This window comes from Girardinichthys multiradiatus, chromosome 17 (genome assembly GCF_021462225.1).
Source record: "Girardinichthys multiradiatus isolate DD_20200921_A chromosome 17, DD_fGirMul_XY1, whole genome shotgun sequence".
NCBI lineage: Eukaryota > Metazoa > Chordata > Actinopteri > Cyprinodontiformes > Goodeidae > Girardinichthys > Girardinichthys multiradiatus.
Window position 1 is genome coordinate 8,554,087 of NC_061809.1, and position 26,349 is coordinate 8,580,435.

Genomic DNA, 26,349 nt, shown 5'->3' on the forward strand with positions numbered 1-26,349 from the left:
TGGAGGTTCGTTCCACTATCTTTGTTATTAAAGAAGAGTGATCCTTAAACTTACCATGCTGCTTCCAGGCATCTTTCTGCACTCCAGCTCTGTTCAACCACCCTTTATGACACAAATTCTAACAGAAATAAAACAAAATGTACATTAACACCAAAGTAAACCAGGAGGCTGACGCTAAAATAATAAACTAATAGGAAAAGCATACAACAATCCTGAACACAGGGAAATGAAGAACACAAACAAGAAAACTCAAACACCACATAATGCAAAATCATAACACTGTGCCCTTAAGGCAGAGCAAACTAAAACGGTTTTTAACATTAACGATAAGACATGACTCTGTAAACCATAAAATCTAGATAACGTGACAGCTCTGCAGAGACAGATGTGATGTCTCAATGCAATCTGCTGGGTTTCCCTAGATAGAAAAACTTTTTAACCAACTTCAATAAATAATTGAATCTTACTGCACTGCTCCATAGTTAGGATTAATTGGAATGTATGTACTTGACTTGAAATCTAAATGATTTGATTGAATTGACTTGGCCCATTTTAAAGTTACCCACCTTTCACACAATGCAACAAGAAACAACACTCGTCAATTATTTTTACCTCTGCCTTCCTCCCTCCCTGTTGGATGGAGTAAGGTGGAGTCGGGTTTAGCCTAAACTGGCTCAGTTATGTTTGAGGTGCAAACACACCCTCCATTTCTGCTACCTGTGCTACCCTTTTTCTTTTCCAATGGTTCTAATCAGTCTGAGAGTGAGAGGTACCCCAAATCCTTGTGGTTTTTAGTATAACAATGGCCACCAGTGGGCTCTAGATGGACAAACTTTATCAGTTTATTATTTTACTTAGTACCCCTACACATAGCCCATTCTAAATTGGCCAAACTCTAACACTCAGTAGTTTATTCTAACCTCCCCAACAACCCTGCACCATTCCAAACCCTCTGTGAAGTGCCTTGAGAAGACTTGTGTTTTAAATGGGTGCTATGTAAATAAAACAAAGAAAATAAATAGAAATGTCCTTTTCAGCCACATATACAACATCCATATACAGCATCCTCAGCATACATTTGAAAACCTGCAAGTAAGGCTTCAGGCAATTGTTTATGTACAGTTTAAACAGTAGCGGGCTAAGAACTGAGCCCTGTGGTACGCCAGTTTTGACTTTAAAAAGGGATGATTTCACATTATAAATGACAACACATCATTCACTATTTACAAGATATAACTGAAACCACTCTAAAGTTGTCACAGAAAATTTAAAATTGGCAAATTGTTATTAGAATATCATGGCTTCATGTGTCAAATGCCTTTTTTAGGTCTAAAAATACTGTTCCAATTCCTGTCTTTGCTCTGATCTAGTGAAGACTTGACCAGTTTACTACAGAAGAAAGTGGCTGTGTCTGTTGAATAATGAGAATGAAAACCAAGCTGTAACAAATTTGTAACAAATTATTTGACTGTAGGTGCTTCCTTAATTGATGAGATACCACTTTCTCCAGGACCTTAGAACAAACAGGTAAGATACATATTGGCCTGTAATTACTTGTCAGATTGGCTGCTCTAGATTCAAAGATGGACAAAACCCTCACTTGCTTCCAAGTATAAGGGAAGTTTCTACAGTTCAAGGACAAGTTAATAAGATAGGTATGTGGTACTGAAAAAAAACATCTTTATGTTTTTTTTGGAAAACATACTTTTCAAGTAGGCTGCACGGTGGCGCAGTTGGTAGCACTGTTGCCTTGCAGCAAGAAGGTCCTGGGTTCAATTCCCAGCCAGGGGTCTTTCTGCATGGAGTTTGCATGTTCTCCCTGTGCATGTGTGGGTTCTCACTGGGTACTCTGGCTTCCTCCCACAGTCCAAAGACATGCCTGTTAGGTTAATTGGTCAATCTAAATTGCCCTTAGGTGTGTGCATGGTTGTATGTGTGTTGCCCTGCGATGGACTGGCGACCTGTCCAGGGTGTACCTCGCCTTTTGCCCATAGACTGCTGGAGATAGGCACCAGCTCCCCCGTGACCCACTATGGAATAAGCGGTAGAAAATGACTGACTTTTCAAGTAAAAAAGATATTTTGAATGGCTATTTGCAAGTTTCTCTATTATAGAAACAACTTCCCTCTCATTGGTTTGTTGTAATGACACAACTGGGGTATGCGTAATCATCAGTACACAATTTTCAACAGGGCATACCTTTTTGTACTTTCACTTGTTAAAGTTGTCTGATACTTAATTTCTTAGAACTATTGTTATGATGCATACCCGAAGTCTATGTATACTGGGATGAAGGGTGAAAAATATGCTGTGTCCTGAAGGATCAGACAGTGTAAGCTACAGTTGCCATGATGTCACCAGGTTTTTCAAATCTTTTCTGCATTTATTCACAGTATAACCATCTAAGAATAAAAATTCAACTTTCTATACACAGTGCACTAGTGCCTCCAAGTGGTCATTAATTGTTAGCTGAATTATACGCACAGTAGGTTGGTCAGTTGGAGGCACTTCAAGCATTCCTGCATCACTAAGCGATTTAATCTTTGCCACTGGAGAAAGAGCATCCACATGTCATTGCAAGTAATTAAGTAAAATTATTATCAGGTCATTGCTGCAACATTTCAGAGTCCGTAAGTGTCGCCTATAATTTGAGTGTAGATGGCGTCTGTGATTTGTGATGTTCATCCCACAGAAGTTTTTCATGTTAAAAATTATCAACTATAAAAAAAGAAATCGCTGGATCCTCATCTGGATCCTTATTCTAAAAGTCATTTGGAAATATTGCTGTATTTTTGTTTCTTTAAGAGATTACTCTTCTTTGCTGTGCCTCTAAAAAGATGCTGGTCATGAATGAATGGAAAATAGATTGACACCTTTTGAGAGCAAGACAACTTATGAGTCAAGATAAGATAGCACAGTGAGATTAATCACAAGAAGAACCAAGGTAGCTTTAATATCATATTTTAAAATCACTGTCAAGTGTCTTGGATGGTAACACTTCAGTTGAAGGCAGTGCTGAGTAGCTTTAAGTGGAGTGTACTTAAAATACATGTGAATGGAAGTAAGCAAGCACTTCCTTCACAACTGGAAACAACGTCAAGAACTTGATTCCTGTCAGGGGCTACACAGTGGGGCAGTTGTTTATACTGGTGCCTTTCATTAAGAAGGTACCGGGTTTGAATAAGTGGATAAGTGGAAATAGACAATGGATGAATTGTTGACAGGAATCATGAGTGGACCTTCCACAACCAATAAAGAAAAACCAATACCATGTGGAGTTTTTCTACTCTTAATTTAAAAATGGCATTTTGAAAACATTTGTCACAATGTGGTTTTGGATCGGACCAAAGTGCAGACAAGAGCTCGGTAGGATCATTTTTGTAATTCAAAGATTTATTTACAAGGTCAAAAAAACGTAGCAAAATCACTGCAGGTTTCCCAAGGCAAGGCGCATCAAAAAACAAAGCATAATCATGGACGAGAACGAGGTGTGACGAACACAAGGAACCAGCCACAAACAATGACACAAAACCAACTAATATACGGAGGGATAACAAAGGGCAGGTAATCAGAGAAAACAGGGAACAGGTGTGACAAGGAGGCAGTGAAGCAGAAGGAACAGGTGAAACAAATACAACGGCTGAGGATGGGCAAAGTAACTAATAAAATATAAACAGAAACACAGACTAAGCAAACCTATAGACAAAGATAAATAATCAAATGGGGAATAAGAAAACTAGAATAATCATGACTAAAGTAAACAGAGAAACTAGAGGGAACATAGGAACAACAATAATAACCTGAGAACAAACAAAGAACCCATAAAGGAAACCTGAATACAAAAGTAAACAAACCTAACCACACTGACTGAATTAACTGGAAAGGAAACAGAAAATAAACTAGTAAACAAGAAGAGTGCAAAGAAACAAATAATAAAACACAATTAAACACAAAAATACTAAAGAGAAATAAAACTAGAGAATCCAGGGAAGACCAAGAACTATAATAATTACAATAATAATAATAAACCATACCAAGTAATAAGAAAACAACCATAAAAGAACTTAAGAAGAAAACACTAGGAGGCGGAAGAGGGAGAAAAGAAAACATGATACAAAAACCAAAATAGGAACATCTAAGCAAAAGGTAAACAAACACAAAGCCACAAACAGAGTCCAAAAATGTCACTCCGTGACAATATTGCCACCTCAGCATGTTTCGTCATGCTTGATTTTACTGCTGATGCAATCTTGCGTCATTGTATCCGTTAATACTCACAGAATCTTTTTTTAAGTGTATATTGATACCACTTAAACTTTTCCACATTTTGTTTGGGTACAAACACATTATTCAATAAATTTTCTTGGGATTCCATGTGATACGAAAACAAAGTTTAAAATTGTGTGTTGGAAGGAAAGACTTATCTGCTACAAGCCATCTGTGGGGACACAGGAAATATGTGGAAGATGGAGCTGGTGGAGACCAAATTTCTGTGTCAAGAACACGAGATCACTCTGAACAAACCACATCACCCTGAACACACTACCTCCATTGTGAAACATACCAGTGGCAGCATCATGCTGAGGAGAGGCTTTGTTGAAGCAAGTACAGACAAGCTGGTAACAGTTGAGTGAAATATGGATGTACAGGGGTTGGACAATGAAACTGAAACACCTGTCATTTTAGTGTGGGAGGTTTCATGGCTAAATTGGACCAGCCTGGTAGCCAGTCTTCATTGATTGCACATTGCACCAGTAAGAGCAGAGTGTGAAGGTTCAATTAGCAGGGTAAGAGCACAGTTTTGCTCAAAATATTGAAATGCACACAACATTATGGGTGACATACCAGAGTTCAAAAGAGGACAAATTGTTGGTGCACGTCTTGCTGGCGCATCTGTGACCAAGACAGCAAGTCTTTGTGATGTATCAAGAGCCACGGTATCCAGGGTAATGTCAGCATACCACCAAGAAGGACGAACCACATCCAACAGGAGTAATTGGACGCTAGAGGAAGCTGTCTAAAAGGGATGTTTGGGTGCTAACCCGGATTGTATCCAAAAAACATAAAACCACGGCTGCCCAAATCACGGCAGAATTAAATGTGCACCTCAATTCTCCTGTTTCCACATGACTTCAGTGGGCATTTGTGATTACAACTGTACTTAGATTTTTATGTTTTTTAAATTTAGGGTATGTTATGTTTTTATATATTGTTTTATTGAATTGTTCCACCAGAACTGTCCGTCGGGAGCTCCACAGGGTCAATATACACGGCCGGGCTGCTATAGCCAAACCTTTGGTCACTCATGCCAATGCCAAACATCAGTTTCAATGGTGCAAGGAGCGCAAATCTTGGGCTGTGGACAATGTGAAACATGTATTGTTCTCTGATGAGTCCACCTTTACTGTTTTCCCCACATCCGGGAGAGTTACGGTGTGGAGAAGCCCCAAAGAAGCGTACCACCCAGACTGTTGCATGCCCAGAGTGAAGCATGGGTGTGGATCAGTGATGGTTTGGGCTGCCATATCATGGCATTCTCTTGGCCCAATACTTGTGCTAGATGGGCGCGTCACTGCCAAGGACTACTGAACCATTCTTGAGGACCATGTGCATCCAATGGTTCAAACATTGTATCCTGAAGGCGGTGCCGTGTATCAGGATGACAATGCACCAATACACAATGCAAGACTGGTGAAAGATTGGTTTGATGAACATGAAAGTGAAGTTGAACATCTCCCATGGCCTGCACAGTCACCAGATCTAAATATTATTGAGCCACTTTGGTTGTTTTGGAGGAGCGAGTCAGGAAACGTTTTCCTCCACCAGTATCACGTAGTGACCTGGCCACTATCCTGCAAGAAGAATGGCTTATAATCCCTCTGACCACTGTGCAGGACTTGTATATGTCATTCCAAAGACAAATTGACGCTGTATTGGCTGCAAAAGGAGGCCCTACACCATAGTAATAAATTATTGTGGTCTAAAACCAGGTGTCTCAGTTTCATTGTCCAACCCCTGTAGCTAAATATAAGGAGATCTATGAAGAAAACCTGTTAGAGGCTGCAAAAGATCAGAGACAGCGGCAAAGGTTCTCTTGCCAGCAGGGCAACAATTCTAAACATACCGCCGGAGCTACAATGGCATAGCTTATTTATATGTTAGAATGGCCTACTCAAAGTTCAGACCTAAATACAATCAGTTTCCAAATGAAAACATGGAGATTACACAACTGGATTAGACAGGATTTGTCAACAAGGAAGTTGAATATGTTCTTATTTTCAGATCAGATAGCCTTGCACACAATAGAAAACATTGTTATTTTTCCTAATGGTTAGGGAAAGGTTACGGCCTAACCTTAAGGATGCAAATACCAAGGACATAAAAAAAGAGGGCAGGTTTTTCCCAAGCTTTCAGCCAGTTACCGTATTTCCACGGTGCATGCAAACCACTCATATTTTGTCTGTCATGGTTTCATTTATTTCCATTGTGTACTTGGAAATGTGGCACAATTGTTAAACTGTAGTTACTTCTTGAATGTTTTTCTAGTGTTGTTAACAAATTTAATGAGAAGTCTTTATTAATTGACATTGTCAGTACTTACGTCTTTCATCAACATAAGAGTCCTGAAAATTGACCCAGGTTTCAAGCTTAAAGGATATTTTCATTTTATCCATATGAAGTCACGTGCGGACAGCGACTGGATGGCGCTCTGTGAAGCCGATTTTGATGAGAAATATCATGGAGTTTTAATATCATGAAATCTCATGGCACAAGGTCTAAAAAAACATTCCATGTATCAGCAAGTGTTCAAACCAAAAACTTTGAAAGACTTTCTAAAGCCTTGATAACCGCTGCCCAAAGCCATGTCAGGGTTCTCTCACAAGAAGACTAACAGCAGAGCATGCCAAATAGAGTAATGTGGCTTTCCTTATAGCCTTCTAGTCTCTGTGTGAATGGGTTGACTGTAGCTGTCAGGGATTCCGGGTCTTATTCACCACCCTACCCTCTTCTCCATCGTCAACTCCGCCAACTTAAAGGGACAATGAATTATTCAAATTAGCATGCCTGAAAAATTTTGATAGGCTATTCTTAGTTCCGGCCTGTGGTTGTTTGACAAAAGCTGTAGGCTTAGAAGGGTTCCCCGGGTGTGTTGACTGTCATGTCACAGTGAGTAGTGTAATGAGGATGGGAAGGAAGAAACGTGTGAGCGGGGGAGATGGTGACAAAGAGAACAAGGGAAAAACAATGCATCACTCCGTCATGGGGGAATGTTTCTGAGCTTTTACTTTGCTTTTTACAATAATGAGGGCTCAGCTTTCCTGTAACCTGCTCACTTCTATCCTCTGTTTCTATCTTGGCCCTTAATTAGCACTTGTAGAAATTTAATGAAACTCATATTTGTAATGAATGAGTGACAGCAAATCCTCCTCCTGTTTTGTCATCTGTCAGTGCTCATACAATAGCAATGACAAACACAGCAAGTGTACTTAAAAAAATCCAGAGAATGGAAGGCATGGAGTGTGAGGGAGGGGGAAACCCTTTATCCATGCCAAAAAAAGGATTGTTCATTTATTTCTCACCACTTGCCATTTTTTCCCGTCTTCTCTGTTTTCTCACTTGCGATTCACCGTTTTGAAGGTGCTGTTGCCATGGCGGCAGATGATAAAGGGAGAAAAAAAAGTGTCTGACAAAAACGGCCTTTTGTTTGGGGAGCTAGCTGTGATGTAGAACAATTCTAAATCTTTATTACTCTGTATGTGGCAGTCATCACTGTCCTCCTAGACAACAGATTTGTTTTTGCTTTATTTAATGAAAGACATATCATCCAGCCTTGTCTCTACTGTATAAGGCTGAGATTAAAATCAGTTACTTTCCAGTTTAATTATGTATGCACTACAGTGTTTTTTACAGTGAAACATTCAACTAACTACAGTGAATGATGTTGATTTAACCACTGTTTAATTTTAGAATGGGGAGCTCCATATGACAGGAATTATAATACAGACATCACGTTGGTTTAACAGCAGCCGCCGTTCTCCTCCTACAGGCTGCCTCAGCCACCACACAGCATGTCAAAGCAGATATTCTGACTGTGCACAAACTGTAGCAAATGGTTTGGAGTCCAGACAGCATAGTCATCAGAAGGTTTGTTTTTTTTAAACAGTGGATCAGTTGGAAGATTTGTTATTTCAAATGCACTGTTTTTCTTACCAGTATAACTTTGCTTTAAAAGTCAAACTACAAATTCAGGATGAGCAGCTTGTTTGGATCTGGCTGTTGAGCTTTCCCCTTTTGGAATTGCTAATGAGAGTTGTAGAAGTTTAGTTGTGTGGTCCGTTTTGTGGATCTGGAAAAGGCTTAGTGGGAGTATAGGGTACCTGGATTACTTCTAAGGAGTATTTGGTCCTTGTGTACCCAAAGCAGGAGCAGTTTTCACATTCTCGGGCAAAGTCTAGTTTGTCCTTAGTGCAGGTTGTGACCCACCAGGGCACCTGTTTGTGGTATTCATGTAATGGATCTCAGTGTGTATTTGTCAATAAAAGGTTTCTGGTTTGGGAACCTCACTGTCTCGTCTTTGCTTTTTGTGGGTGGCGTTGTTCTATTCCCATCTTCAAGCCACATTTTCAGTATTTTGTTAGCACTGGAGTGTGAAGAGTCTAGGATAAGAGTCAGCTCCTCTTACTCTGAAAATGAATGTAATGAAATCATGGTTATTGCATACTTTTTATACTGTATTGCTGTGTGTGCATCAAATTATGTCACAGAAAGTTAATCTCATTTATAATAGGTAAAAATGTACTTGGTGAAGTACAAAGAGGCCGGTCTGTTTCGACAGAACTAGAATCATTGGGAGAAGCTCATTGTGATGATACTTGTTAAAATTATGTTCCTACCTCCAGTCATATGATTTACTTTATACTTTTTTTGTTTGTTCTGTCTTCCTTTAGCTGCCACAGTCTTAACTGGTTTTTGACCTCAAGTTGCCAAAACTCATAAACTGTATCCTGCAGAATCAGTTTGGGTTGCCTTTATAAATGTGAGTTCACTGGGTTGCTCTGGCAGCATGGAGACAGGGAGGAACAGAGAACAACAGAGATTGGGAAAATCCTCCTGTCATCATGGAGGTAATTAGTGTCACACCCTGGCGTGCTGTCGATATCCTGTTTTGTTGTTATGTGAGGAAGAGGAGGGGAACACTTTGAGTCGACAATACTGAGTTACAGACGAAGATCAGAGCATGAAGGAATGTTTTTACTTGGGTGGGGGGTCCCGAATTCAAGCTGGAATTCTGCTTAGTGTAAGAGATACAGAGACAAGGAGAGAGGAAGTTTTTGGTCGGGGGAATCCATATTTTTACAAAGGAGATGTTTTGGCAATCCGATGAAGCAGTACAAAGGTCCTCATTGAGTGGAGGGCCAATGTCCACATATACAAACCTGAAGGGCCTTTATCAGATCTATCCTCTGCAATACAATAGCCAGAAATAGATAAACTGGGTGTGCAAACTGGAGGCAACAGAACATTTATTGAACAAAACTGAATATTTTTTAGAATTTAGTTTCATGTAATCTATCCTTCATTACATACCTTTCTAGATATAAAAATTACTTCATTTTATTTTTTTTAACCATGTAACAGGTATGTTGCATGGATTTGCAAAGAGATTAACATTCTAGTTGGATAACATGTAGGTTCCTCTGAAAACTGCAGTTGGTTTCCTATCCCCTAATAAGAAAAATCAAACAAGAAGATACCTTTTTGCTCCAAGAATTTAGTCATAATGATCCAGCTTTGTAGAAATTATCAGTTAGGACAAAATCTGACTACTACCAGAAAGTTTTTCTTTCCTAATAAACTAGAAGAACACATGTAAAACATTACTTTTTTATATAAAGACCTCACAAAAAGAGTTGTTTTTTTATTTAACCCATATTCTCTTTTGTGTTGTCCTACATGCATGTGACATTTAGTTATGTTAATCTTGGTAGTATAACAATACAATCTGATATGCTAACACTAATTGCTTCATCTTTGTATTGATATAACTCGTAGATAATTCTGCTCAACATATTTCAGGATGGGGGCAGTTAATTGACAACATTTACAGAAAAAGTGGTTTTGTGCTTTATAGACTTAGTACCCTTCTTTGAAGGTCATATTTTTTTAGTGACTTGTGTTTCAGCTGCTCTCTGTGGTGTAATCACTTCCCACTGTGACCAGAATGCATTAAATACTTCCAGGATTAAAAAAGAGATTATTTCTGCCAGGTCACAAATGACAAAAAGAAAGGATATTTTTTCTTTTTTCTTTACTACTTTTTTTTTTCTTTAAGGAACCTAACTTATTAGAATTACAGTAAGGTGGGACTTTATGTCTTTTTATATGCTGCCATTTCTGACTACAAGATTAATTAAGGAAGATGACATGAAGGGAGACTGAGAAGAACATTTGTAGGATATTCTATCTTTTAAACAGAGTAGGTTTAACTCTGGATGAGCTGGAAGGTTGCTCTGGTGAGATTAGACCAAAATGTAACTTGTTAGACTACATGCAAAACCCTATGTATGTAGGAAATCTCACAACCCTATATATATATATACATATATATATACATATATATGTATACAGTACAGACCAAACGTTTGGACACACCTTCTCATTCAAAGAGTTTTCTTTATTTTCATGACTATGAATATTGTAGCTTCACACTGAAGGCATCAAAACTATGAATTAACACATGTGGAATTATATACTGAACAAAAAAGTGTGAAACAACTGAAAATATGTCTTATATTCTAGGTTCTTCAAAGTAGCCACCTTTTGCTTTGATTACTGCTCCGCACACTCTTGGCATTCTGTTGATGAGCTTAAAGAGGTAGTCACCTGAAATGGTTTTCCAACAGTCTTGAAAGAGTTCCCGGAGATGCTTAGCACTTGTTGGCCCTTTTGCCTTCACTCTGCGGTCCAGCTCACCCCAAGCCATCTCGATTGGGTTCAGGTCCGGTGACTGTGGAGGCCAGGTCATCTGGCGCAGCACCCTATCACTCTCCTTCTTTGTCAAATAGCCCTTACACAGCCTGGAGGTGTGCTTCACGGTGGGAACCAGGCATGTAGAGTCCATCCGTTCACCTTTTCTGCGCCGCACAAAGACACGGTGGTTGGAACCAAAGATCTCAAACTGGGACTCATCAGACCAAAGCACAGATTTCCACTGGTCTAATGTCCATTCATTGTGTTCTTTAGCCCAAACAAGTCTTTTCTGCTTGTTGCCTGTCCTCAGCAGTGGTTTCCTAGCAGCTATTTTACCATGAAGGCCTGATTCACACAGTCTCCTCTTAACAGTTGTTGTAGCCCTTCTAGCAGGGATTCTTTGTACACAATTTTTCACCCTAACAGCTATTCTCTGCAGCAACACCAATATCAGAAACAAATCTGTAATGGTTTGAAAGAGGCATCAACCACGTCCGTTATCTCTTTGATAGAACTGGTAATATCCTATCTTTTGAGCACTTTATATCTACGTATAGTTTGCCTGTTCCCTTCAGATAATTTAACAAGATAACTGGTGCACTTCCCAAAGATTTAAGTCAAACTATGAAAAATCCTTGAGTTATAGTAAGTTTACAAAAACTCTACCCACGCTAACGCTGGAGGGAATTAAACCGACAGATAAAAACGTAACAACAAACACATACGCCACTGCTTTCAAAAACTGAAGCGTATTGTATATAGAGTGAAATCTTATTGGGGATCTGAAATTGAAGACATAAACTGGAGTATTTCTGGGTTTTTACCCCAGAAATACTGTATCTCTTACAAAGCAAAGCATTTTCAAAATCCAACATAGAATGTATCTCACAAAATTTACAGACAAACAACAACTGAGAAACACCTTCACATTTATTTTTTTAGTTGTAAAATATCCAGAAAATTTTGGAGTAATCTTAAGTCTCACTCTTTCTACCCTGCTAAAATTGTATACACACTAAACCTCAAAGATATTATTGGCTATTACAGTAATCAGAAATTCGGGAACGTGAAGACATAATAAACTTCATTATCATATGTCTATGCTATTTTTGACATGCTGTGACATGCTATTTTTTTACAAACAAGAATTTGCTATCTCAATACCTAGTATTGCTCATTTTCTATCAGAGCTGAACTCTCTGATTGAATCTCTCAACCTAAAAAAATAAAAAAGCCACACATTACTAACTAATTATGAAAATTATTTTCCAAAATTGCTAAATGTGTGTATATATATATATATACATTTAGAGAGGAAATTAGGCAAGCTACATGCATATATATATATATGCATGTAGCTTGCCTAATTTCCTCTCTTTTTTATATTATATTGCGCAGTATCATTATTCTGCGTTATATCTACTTTGCTTTTATTGTGCTGTTCTATTACAATGTTTATCCTGCTTTTTTTCTATATAATAAAGATAAAACCATTATTAACTATAAAATATTTATCTTGCACATCTAAAATATATATACATATTATTTTGAATTATTTGCATTTCATTATTCCATTTTTATTCATAAACTTTTTTGCCTTTTAATGTAATGTAATGAGCGCCCTCTGTTGGCCAGTCACCACTGGTTGGATTATATTCGGCAGGTTTAAAATCTATGGCATGTGCTATTTTTAGATTTTCCCTCCAACAGAATGAATGTGATTAAAAGACATACGTCTAACAGACCATTCTTTTGTTCCTTAGTCATTCAGATAGGAATTTAATCACAGAAAATTAAATAACTTCAAAGGTAAAGGTGTTTAATCGCCTCGGTGGATGTCCGTAGCTAGCACAGAGAAGCAGAAGCAGAAGAAAGGCTCCATGTCAGGAAGCAGAAACAAACATTTTCATTCACACTACAATAAATTACATATAATGCCTTACTTGGTGCTGTTGGAGACCAAAATATGTTATCCTCTCTGGCTTACGTTGTTGTTTTTGTTTAAAATGTCAATTCCTAAAGGAGGAAATGTTTTAATTCCCTTTCGAGGGAGAAAAGGAAAGGAAAGGTTTTCAAGATGGTAGAGATAGCTGCTGTTATGTGGCAGCACTAAAAGAAAGACAGATGTTAGGAGTACAGGTCCTTCTCAAAATATTAGCATATTGTGATAAAGTTCATTATTTTCCATAATGTCATGATGAAAATTTAACATTCATATATTTTAGATTCATTGCACACTAACTGAAATATTTCAGGTCTTTTATTGTCTTAATACGGATGATTTTGGCATAAAGCTCATGAAAACCCAAAATTTCTATCTCACAAAATTAGCATATTTCATCCGACCAATAAAAGAAAAGTGTTTTTAATACAAAAAACGTCAACCTTCAAATAATCATGTACAGTTATGCACTCAATACTTTGTCGGGAATCCTTTTGCAGAAATTACTGCTTCAATGCGGCGTGGCATGGAGGCAATCAGCCTGTGGCACTGCTGAGGTCTTATGGAGGGCCAGGATGCTTCGATAGCAGCCTTTAGCTCATCCAGAGTGTTGGGTCTTGAGTCTCTCAACGTTCTCTTCACAATATCCCACAGATTCTCTATGGGGTTCAGGTCAGGAGAGTTGGCAGGCCAATTGAGCACAGTGATACCATGGTCAGTAAACCATTTACCAGTGGTTTTGGCACTGTGAGCAGGTGCCAGGTCGTGCTGAAAAATGAAATCTTCATCTCCATAAAGCTTTTCAGCAGATGGAAGCATGAAGTGCTCCAAAATCTCCTGATAGCTAGCTGCATTGACCCTGCCCTTGATAAAACACAGTGGACTAACACCAGCAGCTGACACGGCACCCCAGACCATCACTGACTGTGGGTACTTGACACTGAACTTCTGGCATTTTGGCATTTCCTTCTCCCCCGTCTTCCTCCAGACTCTGGCACCTTGATTTCCGAATGACATGCAGAATTTGCTTTCCTCTGAAAAAAGTACTTTGGACCACTGAGCAACAGTCCAGTGCTGCTTCTCTGTAGCCCAGGTCAGGCGCTTCTGCCGCTGTTTCTGCTTCAAAAGTGGCTTGACCTGGGGAATGCGGCACCTGTAGCCCATTTCCTGCACACGCCTGTGCACGGTGGCTCTGGATGTTTCTACTCCAGACTCAGTCCGCTGCTTCCGCAGGTCCCCCCCAAGGTCTGGAATCGACCCTTCTTCCTCAGGGTCCGGTCACCTCTTCTCGTTGTGCAGCGTTTTCTGCCACACTTTTTTCTTCCCACAGACTTCCCACTGAGGTGCCTTGATACAGCACTCTGGGAACAGCCTATTCGTTCAGAAATTTCTTTTTGTGTCTTACCCTCTTGCTTGAGGGTGTCAATGGTGGCCTTCTGGACAGAAGTCAGGTCGGCAGTCTTACCCATGATTGGGGTTTTGAGTGATGAACCAGGCTGGGAGTTTTAAAGGCCTCAGGAATCTTTTGCAGGTGTTTAGAGATAACTCGTTGATTAAGATGATTAGGTTCATAGCTCGTTTAGAGACCCTTTTAATCATATGCTAATTTTGTGAGATAGGAATTTTGGGTTTTCATGAGCTGTATGCCAAAATCATCCATATTAAGACAATAAAAGACCTGAAATATTTCAGTTAATGTGCAATGAATCTAAAATATATGAATGTTAAATTTTCATCATTACATTATGGAAAATAATGAACTTTATCACAATATGCTAATATTTTGAGAAGGACCTGTATTAGAAGGACAACCTAGGCTGAGTTGCTTCACAGTTTGCATGGATCAGTTACGGTAAAAATGTCCATTTGAAAACTGCTTACAATTTTTGTCATATCACTCCAGCAATTTTAAGACCTTTCAGTGAGATTCCAGGAAATATTCCAAAGTGTCTGGATCAATGTGGAGCAAAACATGCAGCACAGCCCTCCGGGCCGTGTCCTGAACCAGGGGCAGCTGCGTCAAGGACTGAGGCCACCCTGCACGGGTTGTACGTCATACTGCGACGCCACATGCAGAACCCTATGTTGCATCATTTAAGGAAGCAATTGTTGCTTTTCTGTTTTAAATAAAATACGTTAGATCAAATTATTAAAATTTTGTTTTAAGTTTTTGTGTTAATCCTTTGATAACGTGGCATTTCACTTAAGTTGTGGAGATTGAAAGCAACAGTGAACTAAATAAAAACTTTAAACATAGGTTTTAGGCCAAATAAATTATTAATTTAATTAATTTATTCATGTCACTAGTTAATTTGCTGTCTGACATCGTCAGTCAGTCTTTTTCTTTATTTTCTTCTTTTTTTTCAGTCAGTCATGTTCTACCACTTCTTCCATAGTGGGTAAGGAGGGAGCTCGTGCCTATCTCCAGCAGTCTATGGGCAGGAGCTGGGATAGACCCTGATCAGGTGGCCAGTCCATCACAGGGCAACACAGACACACACGTCCCATGCACACCTAAGTCACACCTAAGCTGATGTAGAGAGACCAATTAACCTAACAGTCATGTTTTTGGACTGTGGGAGGAAGCTAGAGTACCTGGAGAGAACCCATGCATGAATGAAAGACATGCAGAAAGACCCCCGGCGGGGAGTCGAACCCAGGACTTTCTTGCTGCAAAGCAAGGTCATGCAGTACAAAATAGTCTTTTAATAGTTATTTTATTTAGACATTTTTATTTAGATTAGGTAATAATATTAATATTATTACAAATCTTTGTTGTTCTAATCTTTAAAACCAGTAACCTTTTTATTCCTGCTTCATACATCACCTTGCAAAGTGTAGAAACCCTCTCAACTTTTTTAATTTTTGTGACAATACAGCCATTAATGGGAGTTTAGGTGACAGACAAACCCATGAAAGAAAGACATTGTGTTGGAGCTTTGGCTGTATGTTAAACGCTGTGTTGCTGAAAGGTGTCTCAAGTATGTGATCTCTAACAGATTTTCATCCAGGTTTACCCTATATTTAGCTCCAGCAGTGTTTCAAGGCATCCCACTACATGATGCTGCCACCACCCTGTTTCATGTTGGGGATGGTAAGTTTAGGTAGATGTACATGTTTTAGTTACTCACATTGCATATTGCGTGTAGATCAGTAAGGTTTAGAACTTTAAACAGAACGTCTTGGCTTGGCTTCTGTTTTGCCACCCTTACAATATTTAGGAAGTGCTTGTACTAATAGTTGTCTCGTTGACAGATTCACCCACCTAAGCTATGGACTTCTGCTGCTCCTCTGGAGTAATCTTTGACATTTTGACTGTTCTTCTGGCTAAATTCCATCATCTGTCAGATTAGGTGAATGGTGAGGTCTCTGTAGGTTTGCAGTTGTACCATACTTTTTATAATTTCCATTACTTACAAAGTAAGTAATCCGCTATCTTACTTTGTGAGATGTTCCATACTTCAAATGGTGTTTTAACTATGTTTTAAAGTTCTCCACAACCTTCTTCCTGACCTGTCTGCTGTGTTCTTTTGTATTCCACTAAATAACATTTTAATGTGGAAGTTTTCACCAACTAACAATGACAAAAATAAGATCATTCTCTCTCTTCAGCCTCACACAGACTCAGTTGTTTCTCTCATTTTTCATCCCAGCATTATCTTATCCTAATAGCATTAGTTACAGAACTTCCCTCGGTGGATCATTAAAGTCATCTATCAATATATCAATCTATCTTTCAAGCTTCCAGTTCAATCAATAAGGAGTGTTTATGATAATAAACCTTTGTGCATTTCTTAGGGCAAGCATGAAGGTCACTAGTTCGGAGTCTGAAACAGTCTGAAACGCGCTGATAGACAAACCTCCCCAAGCTCTAAATGTGATGAAAAACGATGGCTTGAAAATGGGGCTTGTCCTCGGGCTAAATTAGATCTGCAGTCAGAGATGGACTGTCTGTGCAACAGCTGCCCAGCTCTGCCTTCAAAAGGGCAATTTGTAGAAGTGCAGGACTTATTAAGCATGCTGGAAATCAAAATGTCGCGAAGCACGTGTCTCCTGCAGTCACATAGTAGGTTAGTCCTTGTGCATTTTTTATGTTTTTCGTAAAAAAAATAACAAAAGTGTCTAACTGTTGATGTGACTGATTCAGTTACAGACTCTTACAGGCTGGTGTGCACCCAGACATGAGATATCCGTTGCACTTCAAAAGCAAAATTACAGCTCAGCACGACGTGGCAGTTATCATTAGTTGGTGCAGCATTCAAACACAGTTCAGGTTCTGTTTCATATATATACTGACTTATCTCCTGAACATGGACTATATGCTGTGTACTGTAGATGGATAAAAGTCAGAGCCTTGGCATTTCATAATAAAGGATTAGAACTAATAGGCTTTCTTTTTACCTATGCAGTTTCATGCAAAAACATTCCTTAAACTATGTCACATTTTTTCATACTACAACTAAAAATACAAAAGTATTTTATTGGAATTACTTATGAGAGACCAGTGAAGCAAAATAGTGTAGCATACCTTTTATTCCTTCTCCCTCAGCCATTTCTAGAACCGCAGTAGCTGCAATTACAGCAGCAAGGCCTTTAGGGAATGTATCTACCAGACTGAAATCTTTGCCAATTTTTCTTTGCAAAACATGAGCATACATTTTCAAGTCCTGTTACAGATTTACAATTGGATTGAGGTGTGAACTTTGACTGGGTCATTCTAACACATGAATAAGCTTCGATCTAAACCATTCCATTGTACCTCGGATAAATAAATGCAGATCAGCAGTTGAAAGTGCAGCTTAGCTCTCCACAGAGCATGTTTAAACACTGACTTAGCAGATGTTCAGGTTTGGTTAATTAATTTCTTTTGATGAAGACTAATAAAACCATTTGCAGGACGTTTACAAAAATTGGCAAAACATAAGACGCTCAAATATTTTCCTAAATTGCAGAGAGCTGGAATTAGTGTCCTACGGCTAAATTTCACTTCCAAATGTTGGGGTGTATCAGGAACAGCTTGTATGCAGCTATGTCCTTTCTGTGTTTAATGATTTTGTCCCACATAGAATCTTTTATTAGCACTCAATCACTTACATGTGCAACTACACACTAAGGATTTTGTTAGGAAACCTTGATCTTATCGTTATTGCATTTTCATTTTAAAGGGGCTGTATGGTGTTTTTTAATTTTAGGTTGTTGAGCCTGTACCATCTGGCAGGAGGACAAAATAAATCAACTTTAGCTGTAATTGGGTGCATTTACATTAGTGTTATCCAAAAGGTTCATTATTGCACAATGTTCCTCTTCTGCAAGTGAAATTAAAATAAATCAATAAATAAACTTATTACAACAGGATTTATGAGTTGATGTTGAGTGTTAATCTTGACCTGTGCTATGGTCCTTCACCAAAGTTCATAAAATAAAAGAGGAGGATTGAGCATTTATTGGAAGAAATATTTTTAATTAAGTTTTGATGTAGCATCAAGCTGGTTTTCATGTTGTAGAAAACCAACCCAGTTTCTGAATGGCTTTTATGCTGCTGCACGAGTTAAGAACCAATTCTAGCACAAGCTTTGTTATACTTCAGGAACCTCATTTGGGGGCAGAACCCTATTGCAGAAACACTTATTTGTTGGTAAGTTAGCCAAAACAGTTTGTTGCTTTCACTTAAATACATCTACAGTACTCTCTTGACATTGTGATGCTCAGACCGTCTACTTCTTTTGAAAGCCTTTTTTTTTTAAGAACTGCAACCAGTTCAAGAGATCAGACTACCTAACACAGAATATGTGCATGAAGCTTTACTGTTGCCAGGAATAATTTTTTTGTACTATCAGTTGAAATGTGGGGGAAACGTGAAGGGCAAAGTAGCAGTTTGCCTGACAACTGAACACACATCACGGAGCAGCGAGTACTGGTACAAATAGAATGCATGCACACAGTTCAGGACAAAGGTGACCCAAATAGTGGCAATGATATTTTGAGTGTGTGAGTCATATGATCCGAAAGCCTAGCGTGAGAGTAAAACAACTTCTTCTGCGCTCAGTAGGCAGTGCACAACTACGGATGGACTGTGGGAGGAAAGTGTAGAAGGAGCATACTAGGCTGTGCGTGAAAATCTGCTATTCTGACTCTTGGAAAAAGTCTGTAAATGTTTGCAATGTCTGCCTGAGCTTCTCACAGGACAGCAGCGTTTCTGCAACAGACAGGCAGGTTACTATGAGGAAAAGAAACTGACTTATGTGTTGCTTGATGTTAAACCATAGTTACAGTCCAGAATCTTTGAAAATTTTGTTTGTCCTTTATAACTTTATACATAAGTCAAGTTCTCTTCTTTTTGCAGCACTGGTGGTAAGAGATTTTAGTCTATTGCTAAAACTAATACATTAACCCTTTATGTAACATTGGTTTAATTATTTTAATTGCTTAAGGTTAGGAGGCCACTGAACATACTGCCAATTTAGTCTCTGATTTTTCTTTATAAACTGCAAAACCTTTAAATATTTAGTTTGCAAACAACACTAGAGAAAACCTTAAAAGTATTACTCCTTATTACCAGCTTGTTTGTCATTAATAAAGCCTTTATTACCAGAAACGTTTTTTTTTTTCACTTTTCTCCACTAGTTCTAGTAACTTTTTTTTTGACATCTACATTCACATTTTAGTTTGGACAAAGATGACAAGAGAATGTGCAGGTTCATAGCTACAGAACACACTGCTCCTCAATTGAATCTTCTAGGATAAAATCATGTATTATTCTCTCAGTGTTCAGTATATTATTCATCATTTTAAATGAAGTCAAAGTAACCTCAAACATAGGCGAATGATTGATATTAATGCATTTCTTCTTGTTTGCCTTTTCTCTTTTAGTTTATTGCCTTTGCATCTTTGTTCTTCATCCTGGTCTCGATCACCACCTTCTGCTTGGAGACCCATGAGGCTTTCAACAAAATCATCAACAAGACTGACGTACGGAACAGCAGCGAGCCTGACCCGGTTCCACAGTACGAGATTGAAACTGATCCTGCACTCACGTATGTGGAGGGTGTTTGCGTGTTCTGGTTCACGATCGAGTTTCTCGTGCGTGTGACCTTCTGCCCAGTCAAACTGGAATTTATTAAGAGTGTTCTCAACATCATTGACTTTGTGGCTATTCTGCCCTTTTACCTGGAGGTAGGGCTGAGTGGCCTTTCTTCAAAGGCCGCCAAGGATGTGTTGGGTTTTCTCAGGGTGGTGCGTTTTGTTCGGATTCTACGTATCTTCAAGTTAACACGTCATTTTGTAGGCCTTAGGGTGCTGGGCCATACATTGCGGGCCAGCACCAATGAATTTCTGCTGCTAATCATCTTCCTGGCATTGGGAGTTTTGATTTTTGCCACCATGATATATTATGCTGAAAGAATTGGTGCCAAGCCCAATGACCCCACGGCCACCGACCATACCAAGTTCAAGAATATCCCCATTGGCTTCTGGTGGGCCGTGGTGACCATGACTACTTTGGGCTATGGAGATATGTATCCAGAGACCTGGTCAGGCATGGTGGTGGGAGCGTTATGTGCTTTAGCTGGTGTACTGACAATAGCCATGCCTGTCCCCGTTATTGTCAATAACTTTGGAATGTACTACTCTTTGGCCATGGCTAAGCAGAAGCTGCCCAAGAAAAGGAAGAAACACATCCCTCAGGTAGTACAGGGAAGTTCTCCAACATACTGTAAAGGTGAACTCAACATGACCTGCAACAGTACCCAAGGTGACTTGTGCCATGTCAAAGGGGGTAGAGTACTAGAACGCAACCGTTCAGGTAAGACTGTAATGGAAGGCAAAACTGATTAAAATCACTGCATTTGCATAGCCGTTCTAGTTTTTCTAACCACTCAAACTGGTTTACACTACTAGACACATCAACGTCTACAAACACTAACTTGCAGGTCAGAGGCACTATATGTTTTGATGTCTTGACCAAGGGCACTTGTTGGGGGAAGCTAGTATTGAAATGAAAAACTTAAATTAGAGAACCAGTTATTTTCCTGATCAGCCAAATGTATGCCTGAACCAATTTCAGTTAGAAAGCTGTAAATATTCAGCAGGTTCTTCCTTTTTCTTACACTGAATTGAACTTTTCCACATCGTGTCTCGATTCAACCCAAAGGTTCAATATGTTTTATGGGGATTTTATATGACAAATCATACAAAGTAGCACTGAACTTGGAAGTGGAGAGGAAATGATGAATGGTTTTCAATTATGTTTATAAATATAAATCTGTAAATTGTGGTATGCCTTTGTATTTAGCCCCTCTGAGTCAATACTTTGCACAACCAAATTAGCAATTACAACTTGAAATCTTTTGGGGTATGGCTCTACCAGCTTTGCACATCTAGAGACTGAGTAATTGCTCCTTCTTCTTTGCAAATTAACTCAAGCTCAGGCAGACTGGATGGAGAGCATCTATCAAGAGCAATTTTTAAATCTTACAACAGATTCACAATTGGATTTAAGTAGGTCTGGGCTTTGGGAAGCTGAACCTCCACCAAAATCTCAAGTCTTTTCCAGCTTCTAACAGGTTTTCTATCCTGGTCACCAGCAAGCATGATGCTGCCATCATCACTTAATACGGGGCTTGCACTGTTAGGGTTTTGTGCAGTGTTAGTTTTCTGTCACACATTGTGTTTTGAATGTATGCCAAACATATCATTTAGGGTCTCTGGGCTGTGACCAGAGCACCTACTACATATTTGCTTTGTCAGTTCTGTATGATATGAGTCAAACACCATGGCTCTCTTTCAACCTCAGTTTCAGTTTTTACAGAGTTAATATAGGCTGCTTTTCTGATTAATGCTGTTCTGTCTTGGTGGGATTGCAATTGTGCCATACTTTTTTTCATTTTTGGATGATGGATTGAACAGACCTCTGTGAGATGTTTATACTTTTGAATATTTTGTTTTGTAACCTAACTTTGCTTTGTAATCTAATTTCAAACTTTTAAACAACCTTCTCCATGTCCTGTTTTCCTTGGTGTTCGTGATGCTGCTTGTCCACTTATGTTCACTGATAAACCTCTGAGTGCTTCACAAAATAGTTGTACTTATACTGAGATTAAGGTACACACAGATAGACTCAGTTTTCTAAGTAAGTGTCTTAAGAATGAAATTGGCTGCACTGGATTTTATTTTGGAATATCAGAGTAAAATGGGCTAATTACAAATCCACATCACATTTTCCATATTTTTATTTGTAAGTAATTTTAAAAACAATGTACACTTTGTCTTTTACTTCATAATTAAGCACCGCTTTGTGTTGGTCAATGACATAAAATCCCAATAAAGTACTTTAAAATCTGTAGCTATAAAGGGACAAATGTGGAAAAGTTTACAGGGTATAAATACTTTTGGAGCAAACTGTGTAAAGTCCTTTGCCTTGTGATCCAAACGAGCAATCAAATTATCTTCACAGCCTTTTTTCTTTTGCAGCCTTCAACAGTAGTTGCCACAGTGACAAAATAGGTAATGCAAAAGATGATGAAAAAAGTGTGAAATGACTCAGGCTGATCAGAATTCAGGGGAATCATATTCAAGACTTTCACCCAGTGGAGATTGTTCATTTGTTGTTGTAGGTTGCCGTTTTTTCCCTCCAGGTCCATGTCGGTAATTTACTCTGACACATCTGATGTTGATGGAAATTAATGCTGACCTTTGTGTACTAGCTTTATTTAAATTCCAGTGAGGACATTCCCAAGGGTAAGTGTGCACTGTGGGCATTTTGTAGTCTGTTTATTAGACCTTAGAACCTTGTGTTTGATAAGACTAGAGCAAAATAAACAGTAGGTTGGGCAAACTGTTGTGTAAATATAGACAGTTTATTCATAATCTTTCCTGAAACAACTAATAAAAAAATTTCAAGATTTATGAAGCATCAAAAAATCGATGACTAGATCTACCATATCTATTGTTTACATTTTGTAATCAGCCAGAAGAGAAGCATGGGGTAGTCCAATTATTATTTAGTTCTTTGAAGGCAGTGAAGATTACTGATTATTTATGAAATTCACTGACTTACAGAATCTATTACAAACACTTAAAGGAGACACATAGAATTTTTAATAATAAACTCAGACATTACCATAAGCATGAGCTTGTGTGAGGGTCACACCAAAATTTTAGTGTGGAAAAAATCATTTACAATAGAATATGCCACTAAAGTTAGACACAGCTGGATTCTAGGACAGAATTATAGCACGTTTCTATTGTATGTTGAGTTAAACATCATACTTTTTTTGTCATGACACTCAAGAAAACAATAAATCCTGTACAAAATCTGAACTCTAACCTTGATCCTGCTGCCTGGTGACGTATTTGCTGCACTCTTTTAGTGTTGGAAGGGGCGATTGCATATTTATGGTTTTTTCTCCCACAGTTCTGTCAGCAGACTGCAGCGCTGGCAGCGACCTGAGCATGTCTACAGAGGAGATGGTCCCCATGCGAAGGTCCAGTACCCGGGAACATGATCGCCAAAGTGGGGGGACATGTTTCCTCCTTGCTGCTAGTGACTATACGTGTCCCGCTGATGGAGGGATGAGAAAAACAGGTAACTGCATGTGTAAGTGTTTTCTTATATAATTCAAATTAAACTTGAATAAAAATTTAAACATAACATTGTATACTTGTGTTTAAAATTCTTGAAATAAATTGTGAATGCATCATTTTAAAATCTATTTCCATAGTATAATCTGTTTGTAATGCCTTATAACTCCATATTTAATTTCTTTTTTAGGTCCAGTATTTTCTTTTCTTTTATTTTTTTTACTAAATTCAACAAGTTAAGTACCAAGTGGAGCACCTATAAGGAATAGTCCAATTTGGACATAATTTGGTTAGCTGACACATGAGATACCGATATCAGCACTTTAGAGTGGGCAATATGGCAAAAATATCATATCACCGTGTTTTTCTCAGTAACGCTTTTATCACAATTGCCCTTATGGATAAATACAGCTTTACATTCATAGAGCATTTATGCATAAGTACATTTTCGAACAGATTTCCATACTTTCAATTCAGTTTTATTTATTATTTATGTAGAGCCAGTTCACAGCAAATTTCATCTCAGGGCACTTAAGACTAATGGAGCCTATCCATATGCTTAAATATAGAATCAAATTAGCTCAGTCATATAGACAGATTGACATTCAAGTAGATACATATTGATTTTATCCTTATTATATTACAACAGTCAAATTCAGTTTATTATGTCAATAGATAAACAGTAATTTATCTATCATAAGGAAGCACAGACAACTACATTGAGTAATTGTCTTTGTAGTAATCCCTCTTCCAGAACGGACATGTGGCGACAGTGGCTGGTTAATTGCATCAAGACATTAACTTTGCAGCCATCCCTTATACTGAATAAACATGTGAGGACAATAATAAGAAGGGTTTGAATCATTTTTTACAATTTTTCTGGCTCGCAGGCTCTTAAGACATTAAGTACACCACATCTAAGAGTGTTTAAATAGAAAAGCTGAACAGAAACACATAAAAAACAAAAATACACCCAAATAAGAGCATTCCTTCTGGCTGCTTGACTTGGCTCATCAACTTTTTTTTTTTTGTCAGTGAGTGAATTTTAGCAGCAACGTTAAAAATAAAATATAGAAAAGAAGATAAATGGGACGTTAAAAAGACAGACCTTAGTCAGAATTCTCATCAGCTGATCCATGTCCTTAGCGACAGGTAAACCAACATCCCTGGAGGGGGGCAGGCTCTTTGTTCAACACTAGTCAGCTCAGGTAATATATAACTTGTGTGTCTGCTGTAAGCAGTGTAAAACATCACAATATTTTTGGCAATTCTGAGGATCTAATGCTGCAGCCGACTCAGAACTGTTGCTTTATGCACATGCACAATTTATTCATGTTTTCTTGTTGCTTGGAAACATTTGAATAAATTTTGACCAATTCTTTGGGCTGTTGCCACATTCATCGCCCGTTTACAAGTATCATCTGTCTCCTAGGCAAGGATGCACCCGCAGTCAGTCTGCTGATAGACTTGTTTGCTTTATTTTCACATATGTGTGTTATATTGTATCAGCCAATGAAGATCTCTAACTTATAGGCTATCTCCAAACAATTTGATAAAATTTTAATTTTAATAATAATAACATCAACAGAATATAAGAAAAAAGCTTAAGACCAAACCTAACCAGAATGTAGCATTAATATAAAGCCCTTTTTTTAGAAGAAATGTACCCTATTGTTACAGCGGATATCCAAAGTCTACACGCCCTTGTACAATACCAGGTTTTTTATGATGTAAAGAAATCTAAATAAATAATTGCTTAACTTTTTCCTACCTTTACTATGACATATATCCATTATTAATGACTGAAAACAAATCTGGACAAATGTATACAAAATAAATAAAAAGCTGCAATGTTCTGGGTGCAGAAGTGTGCAGAACATTGCAACAAATAATTAAATGAATACTTTACTGAAGCACCTTCTGATTTTTTGGTGTAGATTCTCAATTTTCCAGGACATGGCACTCCTGAGTGCCTAAATAGAACGCAACAACACTTCTCTTGTTTCTCGAAGATGTTACATTACATCGTGTAATTACATTACACAAAACACTTCCTTTTATTTTAAGCCTGGGTTAAAGTAGCACGCTTATAAATTGTAGTTAGAACAATCATACTAACAGGGTAGTTGAGGTCACTATTAAATCAAATGTACCTGGCCTTACCATACATTTCCTCTCCAGTTCATTGTTGGTTTGTTTTCACTTGAAGATCCCAACCTGGCACCTAACAATGCCAACATGTGAGACCTTTTTTATTCAGTTCCAGCCTTCAGTCTTTGTGGGTACACACCTACAATCAGTTATAGATTCTAATTAACCAGAATTAAAGTTCAGCTGTCGTAGTAACATTTTATTGAAATCTACCTCTTTACATCCTTTAGCTAAACCACAGTTTGCAGAGGTTACAAAGGATTTAACTTTGTCAAGGTCCTGGCTGAAGCTGCCATTATCCACAGTAAAACAAGTCCTGTGGTGGCATGAGCTGAAAGGCCACTTAGAAAGGAAGAATCCATTACCACTAAAACTATGGGAAGAAACTTGTGCCATCAGAAACTGAATTTGAAATGCTCTGACTGAATTTGTATTTGTGTAATTGAAATTAAATGCATTGGTTTGAAAATGAATTTCACTAAACTGAAACTGAATTTTCTGGTTTGAAACTGAATTCATTTGCTTTTAAAATGTATTTCGTTGTATTAAAAATTCAGTTTGATTACATCCACTTTCAGGTCTGTAATTCAATTTCAATTCCAAAATTCAGTTTTTTGTGTCTAACATCTGGGTCCTTGAGGATAGCCACAGATTAATCAAACATAGATTCATCGATTTACGTTTCACATCAGGTTAAACTTCCTTTA

At 38.2% G+C, this 26,349-nt stretch overlaps 1 protein-coding gene and 1 long non-coding RNA gene across 12 annotated transcripts in view; one reads left to right on the forward strand and one right to left on the reverse strand.

The window, feature by feature from the left end:
• The window catches only part of kcnc2 (potassium voltage-gated channel, Shaw-related subfamily, member 2), a 108,486-nt gene that overhangs the window by 69,432 nt on the left and 12,705 nt on the right, over positions 1 to 26,349 (forward strand). For 3 of the 11 annotated variants that reach the window (XM_047389317.1, XM_047389319.1, XM_047389316.1), the window contains exons 2-4: positions 19,784 to 20,714; positions 23,325 to 23,507; positions 24,638 to 24,699. In XM_047389317.1, the coding sequence (XP_047245273.1) occupies positions 19,784 to 20,714; positions 23,325 to 23,507; positions 24,638 to 24,690 (1,167 nt within the window). In that variant the 3' untranslated portion in view covers positions 24,691 to 24,699. The remainder of the gene's footprint in view (positions 1 to 19,783; positions 20,715 to 23,324; positions 23,508 to 24,637; positions 24,700 to 26,349) is intronic. The other 8 variants (XM_047389321.1, XM_047389323.1, XM_047389322.1 and 5 more) reach the window with 4 other exon arrangements.
• On the reverse strand, positions 55 to 26,118 carry LOC124882774. The gene is made up of 3 exons (XR_007041990.1): positions 25,655 to 26,118; positions 23,238 to 23,471; positions 55 to 118 (listed from the first exon to the last, which is right to left on the reverse strand). It is a non-coding gene; the product is annotated as an uncharacterized LOC124882774 (long non-coding RNA).